This window comes from Pterocles gutturalis, unplaced genomic scaffold (genome assembly GCF_000699245.1).
Source record: "Pterocles gutturalis isolate BGI_N339 unplaced genomic scaffold, ASM69924v1 scaffold8645, whole genome shotgun sequence".
Taxonomy (NCBI): domain Eukaryota; kingdom Metazoa; phylum Chordata; class Aves; order Pterocliformes; family Pteroclidae; genus Pterocles; species Pterocles gutturalis.
Window position 1 is genome coordinate 24433 of NW_010140727.1, and position 21608 is coordinate 46040.

General features: G+C 38.1%; 1 protein-coding gene across 1 annotated transcript in view; it reads right to left on the bottom strand.

The window, feature by feature from the left end:
- The window catches only part of CPT1A (carnitine palmitoyltransferase 1A (liver)), a 38955-nt gene extending 18399 nt beyond the window's left edge, over window positions 1-20556 (bottom strand). Inside the window, exons 1-9 of the mRNA XM_010083778.1 lie at window positions 20374-20556; window positions 10594-10748; window positions 9346-9485; window positions 8770-8941; window positions 5412-5513; window positions 4596-4733; window positions 3668-3745; window positions 2886-2993; window positions 1755-1839 (exon numbers count right to left, since the gene is read on the bottom strand). Coding sequence (XP_010082080.1) covers window positions 1755-1839; window positions 2886-2993; window positions 3668-3745; window positions 4596-4733; window positions 5412-5513; window positions 8770-8941; window positions 9346-9485; window positions 10594-10734 — 964 coding nt within the window. The 5' untranslated portion in view covers window positions 10735-10748; window positions 20374-20556. The remainder of the gene's footprint in view (window positions 1-1754; window positions 1840-2885; window positions 2994-3667; window positions 3746-4595; window positions 4734-5411; window positions 5514-8769; window positions 8942-9345; window positions 9486-10593; window positions 10749-20373) is intronic.
- Between the last annotated feature and the right edge of the window lie 1052 nt (window positions 20557-21608).

Here is a 21608-nt window from a genome sequence, read left to right on the forward strand (position 1 = left end):
ACATCCCTGTGTCTGTTTGGAAACTCTTATGTTTTTTATTCTGTAGTTGAGTGGGACTAACATGCTCAAAGGCAGCTTGAAACGTAAGAGTGAGTTACAGATCTCAAAGAAAGTTAAAAAAACATATCCTGTCTTCAAGGGACAGCCCATATGTACATTCCCAATGAAGATGACTAACCAGTAACCCCTTGCATTCCAAATTCCTAGGGATTGTCCTGTGCACTAATAAAGACTGTCAGGCCAACTCCACCAAATGCTCTATTTAATTCTGATGCTGCCACAATGATGCAGTGTTGGAAAAACAAGTAAACTCAGTTCTGAGAGGCTCTTCAGCATATAACCAGATCAGAGAAACCTAGATATAGATTAAGCTTTTTGGAGAATGCACAATAACACAAGTCTCCACTCAAACATGCTGTGAAATTATGTTTGCTAGTCAAATATCGAGAAAATGGATAGCAATGTGTTCTTCTACCAGCTGACTACAAATGTTAACATTTCTAGATGCAGTCTGCCCCCTTTTACAGAGACAAAACTCAGGAGAAAAAAAAAAAACACCACAAAAAGCCACTTAAGATCATGAAAAACATCTTGAGCCTGGAAAATTTAAGGTAAGCTGATGGAGATCTTTGGAGGCTACCTCAGGGAGAAACCCATGATGAATGTTTAAGGACACATTACCTTTAGAAAAATAACACACTATACGGAGAAGAATCAGCCTCAAAAAACTATGATATTTTTACACTGAGATACAACAGCAAACAATTTATCAAAACGTTTGCCATTTACTAAAGTGAAATGCTTGTATGTCTCTAGGCAGTGTTAACGAATGCATGCAACAAGAGCATATATGTACATCTGCAGTGACAAAGGGTATGTGAACTGTCACTTACAGATACAAATTTTTTTTGACCGAGCTAACATGATTGCTTGTGATCACATAAACATGTCCTTAGTCTCCCACAATAAGCAGACCTTGCAGGAACAGTGAAAATGACCCTGCTGTAAGTAAACAGATACGCCTCTCTATTCAATATTAAAATGCGAATAGCTTAGGGTAATCGGACCATCGCTGGGAGTTAGGGCAGGGTAGGAACTAATAAAACCCAGAGTATATATTTTCTTAATGTGTTATAGAGAAAGTTTTGGATACAGTCCTTTTTACAGGTGATTTCACTTAGCTGATGTCTTACAATCAATACAAAAGGTCCAGGTAACAGTGGTGTTGAAAACCTTGACAGGACTAAGACTGTACCTACTTCTAAACCAGGTAAACAACTAGAGTTGAACATATGTTCATACTGAGAATACATTGGGATGTTGTTGTGAATCACAAGCTGAAAGGAGAAAGGGAAAGTCAAGCAAGCAAAAGATTTTTAAATGGTTGAGATAAAAGAACACAGCTTTTACAAAGATAAAAACATGGATATCAAAGGATTCTGAAAGAGTAGAATGGAGAAAAGTAAAGGTTATTTATAAATCAAAAACAGTGCAGACAACAGTTCCTTGAAGTTAATTTTTAGTTGAAGTAAAGGAAGAGACAAAAAAAAACTGAAGGAGTTTCAAAATAACCCTAAGAGGAAAAAACATTTATGCACTTTATAACAATTCCTTACTTCCTGAGTATCAGAACACAGTATTGGTGTGTCCTTGTGTCTGTCACATCTTTATCTGGAAAAACAGGATTTTAGAAGGAAATACCCCAAAACTGAATTCCATTAAGATGTTTATTCTCCTTGGCTGGCCCTGCTCACCTGATTCTTCTCCTGGGATACGGGAGGTATTAAACAGCCGTTCCCATTGAGCTGAGCAGAGTGGAATAGTTCCGTTCAGAAGAATCTGTACCACAAATGTACATTAAAATGAAATTTTGCATATACAATTAGCAAAATTAAGAACAAAAGAAAAACCAGGATCTGGTTAAAGACAGGCTGTAGAACAGTAAGATTTACAATACATCAACTCACAGTTTGGTTTTTGTTTTCTGTTTTTTTTCCCCTGTTCATTTTCTTTCCTTGAACTACATGTGGAAGATTCCACTGACATTCCAGTAGCTGTATTTTTTTTTCCCCTCCTACCAACAGCTCACCCTTCAGGAGGGACCACTAAAGCTAGCTAGCATCTGAAATACAAAGAGTTCTCAATGGGTGGTCTGGATGTAAAACTTAACACATGCAGCATGCATTACCCCTTAATTTCTTCTTTTAAAGTTATTGCTGGATGGGTAGAAACAAAAGTTCACATTTCCCAGATTTGTAGTTACATCCAACGAAACACATCCCTGCCATGACTTTTAACAGAACTACTTAATTGTTTCCACAGTATTTGCTACAACATACAGCCACCGGACAGAACAGAAATTCAGAATGGGATTCACCTTGCCTATCTTTGCTACCTATAAATTAGTGCAACACAGGATTTTATCATCATCTATACTTAGGCTGCCATTGGCCCACTCTTGGCCTCAAGGTCCAGTCCTTTGTCCCAACCACCCCTTATGCTCACAATACATAATACCAAGGACTTTTCAGACTTCAGTGGCTCAAAAGTACCATTACATGCTTAGTACAAACCAATAACATCTGTTCTATGGAATCCTTAACATATGGAAGCACAAGGCTCTATTTGTCTTTTGGGCAAGTACATATGTTAATTTTAAATACTGCAATTAGTTGGCATGACAGAATCCTGTCTTTTTGATAGTTGGTAGTTTCTGCTCATGTGCAATTCAAATGATAAGATGTTTGGGACCATAAATTTAGTTACTTTGTACATGTAGTTCTGACAATAAGACATTCCTTTTCTCTCCCATTCTGAGAACTGATCAACTTCTTACAGACTGTGCTGGAAAAAAGATCAAAAGCCATTTAAACTGATATACATACTGGCTTGATTTCTTGTCTGTCCAGTTTTTTCCGATAGAGCAGGATGGCATGGATAACATTACCAGCTCTAGCTGCCTGCAGGGTTGTAGGATATAAATAAATGAAGTCCTGTAAAGTACATAAGTATCATAAGTAAATGATTACCAGACTACATTTAAAAAAAAGTCCTGCTAGCATTTCTCATCCATGTTCTTTAAGTTTATTCTGGTCAATACAGAAAAGGCTTTAAAACATATCAAGTGCGTTAGTGCAGCGAGTTGATGACTTGAAACTTAAATTTCTTCAACAGTCACAATGTCCCTAAACAGCATCAGTCCCAAAATGTACATGATAGCTGTTAATCACCCCAGTAGAAGAGACAATGCTACTTAAAACTTGAATTCCAGATTACCATACTTCCTCTTTTTGCTTTTAATTTTAGGGTCTTTTACAATTTTACTTCCCATATAGACATTAGTGAATATGAGCACACACCTTGTCAAACTGTGTTACCCATGAAGTTTTACATGGAGCTTTTGAAAGATTGCTTATTGCAGTAAGCACAAAACTGTGTCAGCCATGACTGCATGAATCTGCCTGAGTGGCAGATGTGCCAAGGCTGTTATTAAGATAGTACTGTACTTGAAGACATTGGCTGCAGGTTATACTAGAATAAAGAAAAATAAAGGTCACGTACTCAGTGGCAGTGGATTCCTAAATAGAAAGATACCAGGAGATAAGATACCTGGCAGAAATTTTACAGTGCTTCTCTGACACATAAGGTGTTTATAGTATTTACCTACCATTGCAAAATAGTTACTATTCACCATAATTGGTCCACGTCCTCTAAGGTAGATATATTCTTCCCACCAGTCACTAACCTGTAGCAGGAAGGAAAACAAAAGCAGTAAAATCTCATGATTTCCACAGTTTGTGTCTTGTATGTTAATGACTCCACAACACAACATTCCATACAGAAGCAAGAAGGAAACTGCTAGCTTGTCCGCCTGCCACTTAAAACCCTAATTCGTACTAAACTTCAGGGAAAACAGCAAAAAAAGGGGCAAGAGAATTAAATTAAATTAAGATGTAGCTCTCTGATAAGCTTGTGAAGAAGTCATGATCTTCAGATAATATTTAGAACATATCAGATCTCCTGAATGTTTTGCAGCCTTTGCCAGGACACTGGAGCTCTGCTTAGGCTACTGGGTACAGCTAGATGTTAGATAACATATCAGGAAGGAATTATATTACAGTTCTCATTATGATGTTGGAGTTTGGGTTTTCTTTTTGGGAAAAAAAAACCCTTATTGCAACAATTCTTTATTTCTCTTCCATATGCTTTAGCTGCTTTATATAAAAAAGTTGTCCTAAATCACTCTTCTGAACTATCTGGGTAGCCAGATCCATTGTAAAGTTATCGAGCTTAACAAGCAAATAAACAGACCTCAACAGCAAGCATAACAACAAAAGCTAAATCACCTGCTCCAGAATAACAAACACAACATGAGAATGCATTCTTTCAAGTTCCATTCACCACACGGTTTGTTTACCAAATCACACAAATTATTTCTGTGGAAATCTGCTGGTCTCTGAAGCACTTCACAAAAATATCAGGCGGTTTCAATTACCTTGTTTTACATTTAAGAAAGAACGAAAGTTAAGCCAAAAAAGACAACACAGAACAAATTAAGTCATTTGGACAATTGAGCATCCTATTTATCTACTCACATAGTTTGTGGCCCACCACGATTTTAGCTTCAAATACCACTGAAGTCTTGGTCCCAAATTAAATGCAAAATCTTTGGCAAGACCCTCCATTCTTCTGAACTCTTTATCATCCATAAGAGGCCGAACCGATTCCAGGTACTAGAATATAGGAAAAGAATCAGCATCAGTATAGTAACTAATACATAGCTTCTCACCATTCCTACACAAAGCATTTGAACAGTAGACAAAGATTATCCAGACTCAATTCATAAGGCTACAAATACTTTGTTGTTACTTTTCTAAACATCTGCCTGTAAACTACAAAAATTAGATCTTTTTCCAGACATTTGTCAGCAAATCACAATTGGAAGAGGACACTTTCTTAAAGATACACCTTCCACTTAAAAGATGAAGACACACTGCTTCTTCAGTATCAGGCAGAGATTTTTTTTTCATCTCTAAAAATCAAACCTTCAGTTCAGGACATACTGTCCTACTTACTCACTCTGCTATAAGGTTTTATGTCAAACATACATTAACCAAAACATACATTAACATATTCAAGCTATGGAAGATAAAAAACCCCAATGTTACAAAAGCCCTGGAAATCACACTTCATTGCACATCAACAAACATCAGTCACATCATCCGATATGAATGACGCCAGCCTCAGTGGTTTGTCATAGCCTTCAATTTCTACGCATAAGTTTTAATCCATCACACCGTATTTAATACCACCATGCAACACTTTTATAGGACATGGCAAAAACAACCCACAAGGGCATTCAAATATGGATTCAATGTTACTGAAAAAAATGAATTAATGAATGTACACACCCTATTGACAGTGTCTTTAACAGCTGGAACTGGCAATCGTGGTAAAGATGCCTGGAAACTGTATAACATGGGTTTACGTCCCGAGAAGAGTTTTACAAGTACCTGAAGAAAAACAAAACCAAAATACACACCTCAAATTACAAGGTTCATCAAAAGAAAAATGCCAGAGTAATAAAGTGTAATGTAACCCATAGTTCTTTTCACTAGTAAATTATACTGTACTAAATTTAGCAAACGATCATATTTATCCCTGTTTCACAAATAAAAAAGGCACTGACATAAACTAACTTCCTAAAGGTTAAACAACATGTCAGTGGAAGAGAAAAACGGTCACAGTCATTCTTGACTTCCCAAACAAGCTTGTCATCATCAGGCAATACTGTTGTTTATGAATGGCACACCTTGATCTCAATAGAAAATAAAGACGGTTACTTAGCACTTCTTTTCTTTGTACATTTCCCTCCGTAAAGATTAAAAAAGCAAGTGTGCTGGTTGATCTTTTACTACATAGTTGATACTATGATAATATCTATATCATGCTTTGAAACAGAAATTATCATCAAGCCCGTCACTCAGCTAAGGATCCTAGATAACTCTATCCACCTTTAAAAATAACAATTATACTTTAGAATTATGGTTTAATATTTTCCAACATCATTATAGCTCAACATCAACAGTAGTAGTGATGTTACAGGGAGTTTCTTTGAGCACGAGTCTATCTCAGGTAGTCTGCTGCATGATTTGAACATACCAAATTGCACAAGCATGCCAGTGTTATGGTCAGTGTTTGTGTTATAAAAAAAAAGTGATGGAATGAAAAGCCAGAGATTACAGTTCCCATCTTAGCTTCAGATATTACAGCATCTCCTGTTTTCCACAGGAGACTAAAGCCAGCAGCAACATTTCTGTCTATGACTGCTACTCATCTGTGACACGAACTAGGCTGAAAGTCTAGACCATGCAACTTCTAGGCTACACTTGAAAGAATTTTGACGTGATCACCCTATTTCAGCATGAAAGTATGGTCAAATATTACACTAACAATCCAGTGGAATCTTTGTTGTCAAAGTCCAACCTTGGTCCAATATACTATGCTATATATTGTACGTAGGCCAAGAGACTAAGACAGAAGAAAACAGGATGTGATTTCACTACTGAATCCCTAGAACTTCTCCCAACTGAAAAAGAATACTTGTTAAAATGTAGTTTTTCCCTCCCTCTCAATTTTTTTGGTCAGCACAGCTAGAGGAAGTTGTTTTGTGCAGCACAAAACTTAAGAATTGCAGAGTATTACCAGCAACAAAGACCTCCCCGCAAATTGATTTGTATCAGAGTTGTCAGATGTACGTGGATGTACCACAGCGATCAGCCCAATTAAATCCAGTTGTGCTTCATGACAAGATAAATTTGAAGCCAGGTGAGGAAAAAAAAGCTTAGCTTTTCATAAGAAAATCTAGTTCCATACTTGGAGACAATTTTATTCTAGAACTCTGAAGAAAATTTCAGTCTGTCCTGGCTTAAGAGTACCTGCTCAACTGACAAAACCAGCGAACACATTTCACAGTATTTATCTCCTAAGTAAGCTTGTAGAACAGAATTTGTAACAGTTTGACACCATCAAAGTGATCTGACAGGCACACATACTTAATTACATCAGATTTCATATGCAGACACAGCAAATAATCTCATTGCAGCATGCGTTGCATCTGTTCACAGATTATTATTATTTTTTAACTTATTTTTTTAAAACTGCAACTAATACTTGGATTTTTTCCCCTAATCCTGGTACAGGAAATTTTACTTTAGAAGATGAAATATATTCATTAAAAGTGCCACCAGAGTTCCAAACAGCCTGAAAATTACTTCATATTGTGACTGAAATCAGAGCTCAGGTTTTTGATGTGCATGACTATTTGAACAGAAGACAGTATATTCAAAACAGCTTTTTGCATACTGTTAATCGGCATGCAAAACAGTTAAGGGAAAAACACAAACAACCAAAAAAACCACAACAGGAAAGCCCCTCCAGAAAATTGTACAATATTAAAGGATAATAAAAATCTAGAAAGCTAAGGTAGTTGGTACTGTTTTACTAGGGAAAAGAGTCTTCTCTTTTGTTGGCACTAGCTAAAGAACGAATAAGGTATTACAATAGAGCTTCGTGTTAACTGTGAGACACTGCTGGGCATTCACCTTTATACTGTTCTGTATTTTAAGACATATATAATATACAATATACAACAAAATACATATGCAACATATATAATAGATAAAAATGTATAAATACACAACCAAGCATGGTAAGTAGCACTACAGTTCATACTGTTTAAGGCCAATAAGGCAATATTAACAGCTTTAAAATATCAATCTGGTAGGACATGCTGAAAACCCAGACAGCCACAGCTTCAAGCAACTGACAGAAAGCCTTGCCATTCAGACCCTGTACTGTACAAATTCAAGTCATGAGGCTCCTGATACCGCTTCCAGGAGAAGCTATCAATTGGAAATTTCATTTGTAACAGAAGAACATTGAATTCTATTTTAGTGTACCGTTCTGGATACCTGTTCTTGAACAAATTTCATAATAAGTCATCACATGTGGTTAGTCTAACACACAATTTTTGAGACTTCAGAGACTAATTTTATCCCAGTAGGGCACTTAAGTTACTTCCACAATAATACTGGCAAAAGTGAGTTGAAACAACCGAATCCCAGTAACAAAAACCCCCTTCATCTCCTGGAGCACCTGTATGTCCATTTCCTCACTTTATACCTATCGCATCCTTTAAGGATCCTTTTCCAAAGCATCACAATAATCAACGGGAACCAGATCACCCTTACCTTATCCTTATGTGAAAACTGCATAGCAAGGTTACCTTTGTCTTTTTCTTTGACTCACTTTAGAGGCATACTACATCAATTGAAAGGACATTCAATATTACTTTCTTCAAGCATAAGATTAATTTTAAAATGGATGAATAGAAATCCTAACATTTGGAAAAATAATTAGGGTAGGACTTTCGGGGGAGGACAAGATTCTTTGGTGCTGCAGACCAAGTTCTTTAAATTGTACTTGCATAGAGAGAAAAAGTAGGTATTTGTGTCACACAGTCGCAAGGCACTGGCAAAGGTGGAAGTTATTGTTGAAATGTTTACGCTTCCTTCCTACAAGGCCATCCTGAATATTTTAATTATAGCATCAGAAGGATGACAGTAATTAGGTAGAAATACCTACCTAACAGCCTCCAGTTACACAGAAAACACCAGCAAGGAAAAACCTACAAAATTTTCTCTCTTAGGGCTTTGAATATAGATCAGATAGAAGTTAAGGTGAAACAGGAAGACAATATATCCTTACCATCCACAACCTGGTGCCTGCAGAAGGTTTGCCACGTTCATTGAATATCCAACCATGATAGGACAGCAGCATTTTTAGAGAGTAGCGCATTGTGACAATAAGGGCAACCCAAAGCCCTGTGCCAAAAAGTATTCCACTCACGATGTTCTGTGTTTGGTTTGACATATAGCCACTATTTAAAACAAAAGCCAACATGTGCCAGTTAATGTCAGTTTAAGTCTTCAAGAGAACCTAACATTGCAAACCTAGGTCTAATGGTACTACAGGCAGGCATTGCACAAGCTTCATGCCTGTTTAGCCCTTTTTCCTAAACTCTTTTCCAAACACCTTCCTCATGCAACGAGATCAAAGGCCACAGGAGTTGCCAAATGTTTTCTGAGTTATTTGGGAAGTGCAATGTAGTCATACTGGTGTAACAACTTACCCAGTTCATCCCCTCAGACATCTGCTCATTGGGCTTACTCATGGCAAACATACTGTTCAAAAACTGATACACTTTAACAGGATTAGCTTCAAGAGTAGCTACAAGTAAAACTGATTTCCTTTAGAGTAACAGTAATTGTTCCGTTTACTCACGTTGTATCAAGTGTTCGGTTGATTTTCTCTATTATTCCTAAAGAAGGATCAATTTTGGCATACATCGTTGACATCACACCCACAACTACAATAAGCCAGCTAGAGGGGCTAGCAGGATAAACGCCAGTGATAATTCCATTCTGTAAAGAAAAGCCTTCACTTAATTTTTTCATATCAAAGTGCCTGACTTCATGTTACCATGGAAAGAAAGAAAAATCAACACATTTAGGTAATTTAGTTTTAAACAAGAAGATTATCCAAATTTTCTTACGTATACTTAACTCAGGAGTAGGGAATGGATTTATTTAAGTTTGACTGCTACAGAAAATTGTCACAATGATATCAAACATTGAACTTTTAAGTTATTTTGGAGACAACACTGACCCTGCTGCAAGTTTTACAAAAATACTGAAATTAGCAAACAATTTTGGAACAAATGACACTTCAATAATTCCCACTTACACTGAATTAGGCCTCTCTAAATGAATACATGGCAAAAATATTCCACTGAACGAGACACTGAAAACTGGAATCAAGTGGTTTGTATCCCATTTAAACACTCCTTCTCATAGCTTAATAAGAAGATTTGATTAAGACTACCACTAAAAATATGTTTTTGAAAGAGATGTTGAAGATATCCCATAGCTTACCTAGTTTGCTACTAACAAAATAGATACTTACCATTTATGACCCCATGAACAAAACAATAAATTCACAACTATCTATATCAAACACCTCATTAGAAACATTACTATTTAGCAGAACTTATACAAGACAGATGTTCAGGTAACTTTTTGAAAACAGCAAACATTCTCCTGAATTTGAAAATTTAATTTTGCCAAAGAATACATAAAATCAAGAGTGTAGTCTTGTACCTCTAAATGATATGACGCTAAAAATCACTAGTTATATTTCTGACTTATGCTAAAAGATTACATAATTAGATGATGTATTATGAAGAGAATGAAGTAAATTAAAGCTATTGTTAATTTCTACATCTGTTTAATCTTGCTTCCATAGAATAAATCAAAAAGATGTACCCTTTCAGTCTCTACAGCACCACCCAGCATCCCTTGTCTTAACTAAAACACACCCAAGGCTTCCACAATAAAGAATTTTATTTGCCATGAAGGCAAAAAAAAAAAAAGAAAGAAAAAAAAAAGAAAGCTTTGCCTAAACAAAACATCAATAAATCTATAAAACATTAAATAACCCTCAGGTTTGGTGGTCTTGACTAATTTAAAATACCTTGAATCTGATGAACTTTTTCTTCCATGAATAGACACCAGATAAGTAAATTTGTTTGAGTGCCTCATGGCTCATTCGCAGGTCAATCCCATCTGGAGTTACTGTAAACTGAAAAGCTACTGCTTGATGAGCTTCTGCCATCTTCAGAGAGAGTTCTGTCAAAAAGCAAAGTTAAAAAATTATTTCCTTTTTGTTCAAAGGAACCAGGAGATAGACCATTTCCAGCAAAATATCTTCTACACAGTGATTTGGGGAAACATTTCAAAGGATGCCAAATTTACATACATTCCTTGGCTCTTCCTTACAGGTTACACTTGCACTTCAGTCTGAGCGTCCGGTATGTTAATTAAGGTCCCTCTTCTAACCACAGCAGCTGAAAATGGAAGCAGAACACTCTCATGTAACTTAGGCCTTTTGGCAGGATTGCAGAAAGCCAAATATTGTGCATACATGCAATACATAAAATTCAGAACAGAGCAGAAAATTAAAGCCATAATATTTAGAAAAAGCATATCACAGGTACATAGCATCTCATTCTGTAATGATAATGGAGATTCAGAAAATGTTTTTTTCATCGTTTTGAAATAAAAGGTATTTAAAGTCTTCACCTCAGCTAGCAAAACAAAGCAGCTTCTGCCCATATCTTCCTCTGAATTTTTTTTCATATCTTAATTTCAAGCTGATTAGTCACAGCAATAAGACACTCTAGCCCCTGTGGCTCTGAGTTCTGACTGGCAAATAAGTGCAAAAATCAAAACTATGCAGAGTTGAGGAAACCAAATCACAATTGTCAGAGAAATTACTTTTACACAAACAAATCAGGAATTAAGAGGAAATTAATTGAACTGCAGTGCAGTTTAACTACCCAAACCAATATCAACAACGGTGCCGATATAGACAAAAGACCATTATAATGGGCAGGCATAACAGGCTCCAGTAAAAACCACTGGAAGTTAAAATGGAAATGTAACTGTGATTCTGTTCACATATTTGTCTCAGCTGTCTGAGGATACAGCCAATTCAAATTGAACTGTATGCTCTTATTTATCAGCTCATCTTCATAGCTTCTTTCCTTCCATAACCAGCATTTCTACATAAATATTCTAGAAGTTACCCCTACTCATCATTAATTCAGAGTAATGTTGTTTGAGCACTTAAAATCAGAACACAGATTGCTGCAGACAGGCTCTATCGGTAACACTGAAATGGTCCAAACGACATATTCCTGAGGAGACCATTGTGATTCCAAAGTTTTATGTCCACAGTCTTTTATTAGTTCACCCAAACTTCTGTGCATAACCCTAAAACCAACATCCTCTTTGAAGTATGGCAAAAAGGTAGAGGAATCTCTAAACCCATCTGTAGGTCAGGATTCAAGGGCAAATTTTAATTGCCAATTTTTACTGGTACAAAACACAATGTTATCAACACCAAGTGTTTTAAGGTGTCACTGGCATTTCCATTTAAGCAAAATCAAAAGAAAGTACAACTACTTCATGCCTTTTGAATCCTAAACGCAGAAATTTGTATTTCTTTTAAAAACCTGAAGCTTAGGCTTCGTAATTAAATTCTAGTAGATGTTCATTCCCTCTTGAACACCATGTGAGGGCTAACAGGTGCATTTTAACTGGGTACTTCAAAAGCAGTTTATTATGGCGGTAGTGCTGCTCCTCTAGTCTGTAACTCTTCTACTATCTGAAAGTCATCTGGAGCACAAAGAAGGGGTGCACAAGAGTATGAGTAGACAACTAGGGAATGGAAGCCCTGGGAATGCTGCAGTAGTAGTAAGCTTAAGAAATAAATACATAGTATAGGAACAGAAGGAGCATTAGGCAGAGAGGAACATGGTAAGTGCTGTTGCACAGCATCTAGTAGGGTAGCGAGTGTTTGAAATATTTAAAGCACCTATAGCCCAGTGGCTGATGGATTTAGGAGACCTGCGAGTTACCATCAGCCACTGCTCAAGTTTCAGAGGCTGAGTCCTGGGTGAATCAGGCTTCTGGGCTTCCAGAAGGGTAGCCAAAGCTCACAGTGTCATCCAAATAGTATGAAGTTTGATCTAGGCACATACAGTGTCTGATTAGAACAACAAACCAAAGGTGATTTCAACACCAGTTTCAAAACCTTTCAGACAAGCCTTGTATGCCCTAATAACAACCGCAATTTGTAGTACTTAATGACTCTGTCACTAACAACTGCTTATTCACAGGCGCCTTGTTGTAGGCAAGGATCAGGAAGTCAGCTGTCCTTTCATTCATTTAAATTGCGCATTACCGGTTCTACACTGAGACTGAAACTGCAAGAGAGCAACAAAACAGAGACAGGCAGCAGTAATACATGGTATATACCCTGGGCCCAACAGAGTCTGCAAAAGAATTCATCACATGTTTAGCAGTACTGTTAAGACTGGGATGAAAAAAGCCACAACAAAACTAACCATATGCCCATACAGAGAATCGGGCACCTGGATTTTTATCAAGAAAGGCCAACAGGTTCTGCAGTTCACCCATGGAATTTTGTATTCCAGAATCCCAGTGTCTTAAGTAGCAGATCAGCTGGTTTCTATTACCCTTCAACTCCCCTCTGACTTCTCAGCCTGGGAATTTGTAACTATCCTCCTCCCTCTTTCTGAAAAGAAAGAATTTCAGGAATATTTCCCTTTTGAGGCACATGCATTTCTACTGTCCGAGGCAGAAAAAGATTAGAACTAGCATTATTCGTCAACAGTCAGCCTGCTATTTTAATGAATTGAAACTTAGCAGGATCATAAAATTAAATAAGCTTCAATAAGGAAAACATTCCTTATTCCCAAATGAAGAAATATTAATCCAGCAAGAATTAATCCTGAATCAAGTAGACAAGCCCTGAAAACAAAGACAAGTCTGGTTCTAGGACTGTATTACTTGACCCTAAGATGTGAAACAATCAAATGGCTTGTTTCTCTTCATATCCTTTTCCTTTACTTAAGAAATCTGTGAGCCTTTAAGATGGTTCTGAATTATGATGGCTGAACACCAAAGATTTCTTGAAGTCCCTTTCTATGAACAATTATTTTCCTCCTTAAAGGCCAATTTAATCATAAGCTGCTGTACACTTCCCCTCCTTTGCATTCCTCTGCTGTCACGTGCTCGCCAGCAAAGTAGGGAAAAGGGCACGGGCCCGAGGAGCATGCGTCCGCCTGACAAACCTGACTGGCCAGTGGTAGTAAGGCAGCACCCGCATCAGCCAGCTAACACTGAAACAGTAACTGCAGGCATTTCTGCCAGTGAAATATTTCTGTACAGCATATATTCATTAACCTCATTCCCAACAGAGAGACACAAACAAGAGCTTTTGACTTTCTTAGCAGTTTGGCTAAATCTTACTTAAAAGGGGAAAGAAAGAGCAGAATAATTTATAAAAATAATATGAAATGGTTATTTTCATTCTTTTCAGTGTTCTCTCATAGTATTGACGCATCTTAAAAAACACACTTGTCCCTTAAAACTTGTTTTGGGGTTTTTTTGGGGGGGTGTGCTTTTTTTTCTTTTAATTAAAGAAGAAAGCTGCCTGTTCCTTGCTCTTTTCTGGTTTTACTTCAATTCAAATATGCTGTCCTCTTCCCTTTTCATACCTCAGCTTAAGCCAGTCAAAACTTACCACCATTTTTTTTCCATTGTTATAAACAAGTACTGCTAGGTTGGATGTCACTTGTAAGTCAAGAAAACATGCAGCAGACTAGAAGGCCTAAGCCCTGATAGACACGATGGTCTGAAAAACTACGCTGCTATGCCTGCTATGCAGAAAGCCTTCTCAGACTGCTGTTTTTGCAGTTTCAGGATATTTACACTACAAAGAGGTTTAACTCGCAGACTGCTAAGAGACCTTATGATTTCAGGTTGCAGACACTGAACGGTCAACTCTGCATTAGGGCTTAGATGTTCCTACAGACACCGAAGGAGATGAGGGCCTCGGCTCTGGAAAATCTGAAGCTAAAAGAGATATCATGTGCAGGATGCTTCCATTTAGTCAGGCACGCAAGAAGTCACTTGTGGTTGGTAATGTCTCTCTGAAGCACACAACACAGAACACAATGTCTAAAAGACAGTGAAAGAATTACCGTGTGCATCTTAAAAAGCATCAAGCCACGATACAGAAGTGAAATGTATTACAGTGCATCGCACAAAACAAGGCATTAATTCCTGAAGCAGTTACTTTTGGAAATACATGAGCATGAACCTTTCTGTGTTTCCGTAGATTTCATAAGCTTCATACTGATAAAACAATAGTGCTAAAAAAGGTAAAGTCACAACCTCTACCTCAAAAAAAGCAACTCTTCTGCTTTAAGGGGCTATCCATGTCACCTCCCATCTCAGAACTCATCTTCACAGAAACCCACTTGTTTCCCATATGTTGCTTGGCTCATGCAATCCATTTTTTGACCACTTCCTATTCCTCTTGGAAGAGAGAAAACCCTGCCAGGTTTTTCCTGGCAGCAGTCCAAATATCCACTGGAAAGATACATTATTTAAATGTAGTTTTTACATCTATAGCTTCTTTTCCTGCAAAGGAAGCAAGTTAACAAATGCAGAGGAAAACTGGAGAGAAGTTTTACTCACATGACCCAGAAGAGCTAAAACCTTTGTGAAAAACTTAATTCCATGACTCTCACTTGCAAACTACCTCAACAATTTAGTCCGAGGCTCTCCTCACAAATTTTAGATACCTATTTATATTTTACATATAGCGCATACACCTGTCAGGAACCAAACTAAGCTCACAAAACAATTATCTCCAATTAATTCTGCTTTGATGATAAAAAGTTGACAGTTTTCTTGGAAAAGCAGTGACTGCTGCATATAGTTTCTCCAAAACCACTGCTAGGTACCACCCCACACAGGTTTCATACTGTCAGAGCACTCAGACATCGTTGGCACCTAAACCACAGGCTATTCACAGGGGGTGGGCAGACTTGCAGCATTACATGTCCCTGTGCTGAGAGCTAGAACATGCTACATCTTCAAGTATGATCACAGTTCTGAATTCAGGAGCACCTCCAAGCCCTCATAACTTCATGCAGATGCAAAGTACCACCGATAAAGCAATGAGAACCATCTTATCTCATAGGCACTGTCTTCTAACTCCTGCCAAAGTTCCTACTAGCAAGCTTAAAAGTAAAAAAAAAAAAAAAAACCCAAAACAACCAGAAACCTGACCTTGAAGAATTCTTCTAACTCCTTTCTTAAAAGAAACTTACAGCTTCAAAATTTAGCTTAGCGCTCAGGTTTCAAATAGGAATAGAGACTGGTGAGGAGAAAAAAGTGATACTAAATAATTTAAAAATTTCCTCAAACAATGTAATTGTAAGATGAAAGCAGAGAGAGATATCAGTTGAAAGTACATGAAACCCAATTTCAGTTAGGAAACATACTTACAACTATATTAAGATTTCCATTCAAAGCTAGACACCTTGAACTCAGAAGGTCTTGGGAAACCAAGCAGGTGCCCCAATGTCTTTGTCTGTCCTCAAAACAGTTTATTTCAAAGAGGAAAGCAGAAATTCTGGAGCTCTCACAAGTTCTTCTGAAAGACTTCAACCCTAAAACTTGTTTAAATATTGGAAATATTTATTGCCACACATCACTCCCTTGAGGAGATAAGATTGCTACAGCTTTTGGAAGAAAACAGACATCCAAAAAGTTTCATTGGTACATTCATTTGTTCACATATTTTGACATTTTAGGTTAGATTACTGAATTCCAAAGTCTGAAGACAGATGTAATGAAATCAGACAGTATTAAAACCCCTGAACATCTGCACTGTGTTTCTGCTGAGACAGTCATCAAGTATTTTCTCTCACCTGTTAAGCTATTACTATAGAAATTTGCATTTTCTGCTCTCCTAGAAAGCCAAAACTATGAATGCATTTTGTTTTATACAATTCAATGAATAATTGTTTATGCTCAAATCTGTTTATTTCATACCAGATACTAAAACCAAGAGAAGTACGAACACTGAGATATCCATCCAAGTTTCTTCATGCATTATTCCAAATTTCTCTTCACATTTCTGTTACTGATGCTCCTGTCAGCCCAAGCCTTCAGTACCACCTACACAAAGTAATTCAGACTGTGCCTAGAGAGTGTGCTTGCAATGAAATGATACGTAGTGAAGCACAACAAAGAGGGTCCAGGGGAGGCCACGAACATAGTCAGAGGCTGGAACACCTCCCATATGAGGACAGGCTGAGAGAATTGGGGTTGTTCAGTCTGGAGAAGAGAAGGCTCCAGGGAGACCTTAGAGCAGCTTCCAGTGCTGAAAGGGGGCTACAGGAGAGATGGGGGGGCTCTTGATCAGAGGGTGTAGCGACAGGACGAGGAGGAATGGATTTAAACTGGAAGAGGGCAGATTTAGACTAGATATTAGAAAGAAATTCTTTACTGTGTGGGTGGTGAGGCAGTGGCCCAGGTTGCCCAGAGAAGCTGTGGATGCCCCATCCCTGGAGGGGTTCAAGGCCAGGCTGGATGAGGCTTTGAGCAACCTGGGCTAGTGGGAGGTGTCCCTGCCCATGGCAGGGGGTGGAACTGGATGATCTCTAAGGTCCCTTCCAACAGAAACCATTCTACGATCCTGTGATTATATGATAAAGCCAGTGCCAACACCCTAAAATAGCCTCCTAGCATGTTACTGTACTTCCACCCTTTGCCACCAACTACAGTTTAATGGCAACATTGATCTAACCAGCAATCCCAGAAGTGGATGCAATCTACAGATAATCAAGGTTGCTTGAGTTTTTTTGTTTTAGTTGAACAAGGTTCTCCAAACCAAAACGTGTATCAAATACTTACATCAAGCAGCAGGATCTCTTCTTGCACAAATGTTAAGTCTTAAAAAAAAAAAAAACTTAAGTGTAGTTGTCTTTGTAACATTCATCAAGTATGTCTTCACCTGTCTGAATTCTGCAGAGGTTCTGAAGTCCATCAATTTGACACCCTTCCAGACATTTGATGCAAAAGTAGTAGCTGTGACACCTACTTAAAAGGCTGAAGACAGCAAAAAAAGAACCAAACCGCAGATGGATTTACAAGTACAGGGACTGAAACTGGGAGTATTGGCTAACAGACCAGAGGATTTTACTGCTATCCACATGGACCTTGACAGGCTGGAGAAATGGACAGGCTGAAACCTTATTAAGTTCAACAAAGACAAGTGCAAAGTCCTGCACCAAGGGAGGAGTAACCCCACACACTACTACACGCTGGAGACTGACTGGCTGGAAAGCAACTTTGCAGCAAGTTCCACACCAGCCAGCAAGGTGGTCTTGCAGCAAAGGTGGTTAACAGAACCTGGGGTGCATTAGGAGGACTGCTGCCACCAGGTTGAGGGAGATGACTCTTTCTTTCAACTCAGCACCGGTATCATCTCAAATACTGTGTCCAGTTCTGGGCTCCCCAGTAAAAGAGAGAAATTAAACTACTTGGAGAGAGTCCAGTGAAGAGCCACTAAGAGGATTAAGTGCTAGAAGTATCAATCCCATTTTTTAAATACAGTTTTAACTGTATACCTAAAAGAGACGCTTTATGAAATTTAATGTAGGAGGTTTTATAACAGATTGGCTTCAAAAAAGAAACTTATTTTAGAACACTAAGGCCTGAACAAGAAATCCTGTACTTCAATTGCTTTAAATGAACAGTACACTTTGGAAGTCAATTTGGTAGTAGCAGTCAAACATTCAAAAAGAAGAAGTTTTCTGTAGCTGGCAAAAAAATGTACTATTAGTTTAGAGGATAAAAGCAGCTGTATTTTGCAGTAGAAATTTTACTGAGATTTTGCATGAACTTTTCAGACAATGATTCATCTGAATTTCTCAACATTATTCCAGTAACGTTCCCCTAACTAAAAAACATCAGTGTGCCATTATACAAGGTTTTTAAATGTATGTTTGTATTTTAAACACCACTACATCGTCCAGTGAGAGTCTGCTAGTCTTAAGGCAGCGGATAGATTTCTGGACCTGACCTTAACTGACATGTATACTGCAGTGATACAGTAGAAAACAGTGCAAATTAATGTTACATGTATATACCTATCTAGAGGAAACATTGACTGTTCCTATCACATTAAGAAAGCCTCTATTATCGATAATAAAACTGATGTGACTTCAGTAAAGTGTTTTCATGGAGTTTGCTGTAAACACAATAGTTTCAGACACTGAAGTATATGCTGTACAGCAGCATCCAGCACTGTCTAATTAACTCAAGGTCCCACCCACTCTTATGCACGTGACTGCCTCCCCACCACTATCTGACATAAATACCAAAATTCTGCCCTGATGCTAAAGGTCACTTAAGTAAGGCAGCTAGCCAGAAAATGTCAAAAGAATGCAAAAACACTTTTAGTCGTGTGCATCTGGTGCTCCTTTGATGCACAATTGAACAAAGTCAAAACTAAAGCTAAAGAAAAAGCATTCAGTTTAACAGAAATCCAAACAAAGATCAAAGTTGTCTAGAGTTTTATGCGTTTCAAAGGAAATTCAGGTTTTGAGCTATAAAATCTTCAGTAAACAATATAAAAGTATACACCTCAAGCATTTAAACATAGGACCAAAAAGACTGTCTGGTCTCTCTTGTATCTGTTTCTTGGATATTTTGCCAGCTGATGCCGCTTTCTTGCAGTGTATACTACGCTTCTGCAAAAAGAGAACAAGGTACCAAAGCCTCAGAAAGAACAGAGAGCTTATTAATTGTTCATGTGATTTTCTGCAAGGCACTGACTTCTGAACTTTTAAAGATTAACCAGACACTGTTATTCACTTAAGATTTTTTATTTCTAAACAGCTACCTTACATACTAACCTTCAATAATATCTAATCATGCTTCAGCATATAAACGGCACTGATACTTGCTGCTCTCTAGCCCTACCAGTAACTCACCTACCTTACAATGATTAATCACACTCTACAGACACAAAATCATTAAGAGGAATCTAAGAGGAGTTAAGCCAAACAGTCACGTGGATTAAATCCACTCAACAGACTTCGCAGGTAAACCTAATGACTATGGCACAGAAATAAAATAGAAACCAAAGAATCACTCTCCTTTAAAACTTGAATTAACATAGCATTCAATGAATTATCATTTGATCTCACAAAGTTAAACCCACAGGTTCTCTCATGCCACTTTAGCTGTGACTGACTCATGCTAAAAAATGTTTAAGCCTCCTAAAAGCTGAATCTGTTGTCTCTACAGCAGTCCTCTCTCATAGGGCCCCCAAAGTAAAATTACAGTGCCGTGACTGAAGTGGCTTAAGCCACTTGGGAAAAGACAGAAGCCTTTCCTCCAAGAGCTATCGATTTGACATGTAAATCTCAAGTTCTCATCTTCGGTTATTGCTAATCATTGGCTCCAATCCTTCCCACCCTCACCTACAGCTGACAACTGTTGTCCCTCAGTATTGCAAATGTCTCACATCAGAAAAATGAACAAATGCTGTGGTTGACACCAAGGTGGAGAACTGAATACATGTATTTGCCCATGTACAGCAGTACTGGGACCTACTGCAAACCTCATCCACAGCAGTTTGAAATCAGAACAGCTCAGGAGTTGGCAGTAACTGTCCCACTGACTAACCTATCAGCTTGTGTCCTGTCCTCAGCAGTTTTCCAAGATCACCTGTGGGTGAATATTCGCTACCCTTTGCAAGCATCTCCTTTGGAATCTTGAGCCAATTTCTTTATCCCCTTCCCAAGCGGTAAACTGGAGCAATGGGCACAACAGAGCAATGAATGAAACATAAGCATACCTGAACAGCTGTCTTCCTTACAAGCAGATTTGAGACCTATTTGTGACACAGAAATCTTCTGTCCCACAAGCTCACTGCAGCTGGGATCTTGAATAGGTTAGGACACACCAAGAGACAGAATAATTCCAGTGCTGCTAGCTCCTAACAGAGATTACACTAGAGCAATGGCAGTCAGTTGTAGATCTGAAATAGAAAGTCAAGAAAAACAGTTTGAGCTTTGATTCACACACAGCTTTCAACCGCTCAGAGGGACTGGATGAGACTAGAACCATTTTAGAAAAACTGATGGCAATGGAGACGATAGTCACAAACAGCAGTTTTGAAACACTGTTTTCAATTAAACTTGATGAAGGTATTATCTGGATTGATCTATTTATTATTATTATTTATTATTTATTTAACAGGTCTGAGATGCTGAGGAACTGTAGTGAAAGAAAGTCCATCTGCTACCCACTTAGTCATTTCTGAGGGCTCAAACTACTGATGGCTGGCTAATGCAATAAGCAAGGGGGTCTCACAGGCTAGACTCCAACCCTCATTTCACCTCTCAGTTTAAGACATCCAAGTGTTTGCCTGCATGCTTTAAACTCACATTAGGGTCAACACAGATGCCATCAAGATTTCTTGGAGAGATGTTCACAGAACAGACCGTTGTCACTGGCACTTCCAGGAGAAAAGCCACACAGATCTCACCTGGTCAAACTGTAGACAGTCAGGCAAAGAAGCAGAGGAGACTGGCTACAGCAGACAATGGGTTAACTGCTAGGCTAACACTAAGGAATATTAATCCCTATAAGTTTCTGGATCACATGGCCTCTCTCCTCCTCACAAACAGGATGCTCCTGTAAAAGACGGTTCCAAAATGTACACTTCAACAAAAAACCCAAAACAAAACACTGACATGCTCTGTAATCAAAACAGAAACTTTTACAACTGTCATATTATTTACATTTTCTCCCCCCTGCAAAGTAGCACATACTCTACTGTTTCTAGAACTTTTAGATTATTCTAGTCCCTATAACATGCAATACATGTTGTATTGTACACATACCAGCAAGCTACCTCTTGACCTTCTAGAAATTCTGAATAATCTTGTGAGTAAGAGATAAGCATGCAAAACTAAAACACTGCACAGTTATCATAGCATGCATACTCCCACCCCCCAAAAACTAGGTTCTAGGATCTGGGTCTTTTTAATACTGCTTTAAGAGACATACCTAGGCATTGGGATTATA